Genomic DNA, 1,098 nt, shown 5'->3' on the forward strand with positions numbered 1-1,098 from the left:
TGACGTGCTGGAACTTCCTCCACAGCTCGCCGTCCTCCAGCGCCACCCTCAGCTCCCTCTCCGTCGGGTCGCCCTTCTCGCCGCCGGCCTGCAGCTCGCTCTCCACGGCGCTCAGCAGCCGCGACATGCAGCGTTCGGCCGAGCTGGGGCTGCAGGCCGCCCCCCCGGGGTGAGCGGCGGCGCCGGTCCGGTCCGAAGCCCCAGAAGCAGAGTCCAGGTCCTCTGGTGCCCCCTCCACCTTCATCTGGGGACAGAGGACGAGTTTCACTAAGCCGTTCTATCGCTCTCTGCACACACACCAGACTACATTCACTAAAACACTGATTTTACCCCTGAGAACACGGGAGCTGCTGGTCTGCCGCTGCCTCCTTCCTCCTTCTTGGTGTTATTGTGTGTTACACAGATGTTGTGTTGGATCTCAACAAACCCTTTAAAACACTAAAGTCACACAAAATAACACAAAATAACTCCTGTGTTCTGTGAGGTACAATTAGTGTTTTTGTCAATGGAGTCTGGTGGCTTTGAAAACAGTAATATAACAGCTGTTTCTGCTTCACGTTTGCCACTGACAACACAGAGAGTGTTATTCTAAGTGTGTGACAGCATCATGGAAAGGATCCCTACAGAGAGAGACCTGGAAGATCCTTTTGGTTTAACCACAAACAGCACACACACCAGACTACATTCACTAAAACAGGGATTTTAGAGAACAGGACACAGGAGCTGCTGCTCTGCTGCTGCCTCCATCAGTCAGTGTGTTTGTGTTACTGTGTGACTTAAGAGTTAGTTAGGGTTAGTTTATTAATGTATGATTCAATTATTTAACTTAATTTAATCTAATCATATATTTAATATTTATATAACACACTTTTCAGTAGAGGAGCTAAAATCCCTGTTTTAGTGAATGTAGTCTGGTGTGTGTGCTGTTTGTGGTTAAACCAAAAGGATCTTCCAGCCCGTTTGGTGTCTGCTGGCTGAGGTGATCTACTGGACCAGTTCCAACACTTTTACTACCTACCAGTCACTCACACACCAGGATGTGGACACAGAGGACCAGGGGGGGAAACAGGGGAGTGACCCTTTAAATTTCTTTCTTAA

The 1,098-nt window shown here is 48.8% G+C and overlaps 1 protein-coding gene across 1 annotated transcript in view; it reads right to left on the bottom strand.

The window, feature by feature from the left end:
• LOC139223814 (T-box transcription factor TBX19-like) overlaps positions 1-244 on the bottom strand; it is an 11,716-nt gene extending 11,472 nt beyond the window's left edge. Inside the window, exon 1 of the mRNA XM_070855815.1 lies at positions 1-244. This exon is cut by the window's left edge and continues 31 nt beyond it. Within this exon, the coding sequence (XP_070711916.1) occupies positions 1-244 (244 nt within the window).
• Positions 245-1,098: the final 854 nt, after the last annotated feature.

Source organism: Pempheris klunzingeri, chromosome 24 (assembly GCF_042242105.1).
Source record: "Pempheris klunzingeri isolate RE-2024b chromosome 24, fPemKlu1.hap1, whole genome shotgun sequence".
NCBI classification, from domain to species: domain Eukaryota; kingdom Metazoa; phylum Chordata; class Actinopteri; order Acropomatiformes; family Pempheridae; genus Pempheris; species Pempheris klunzingeri.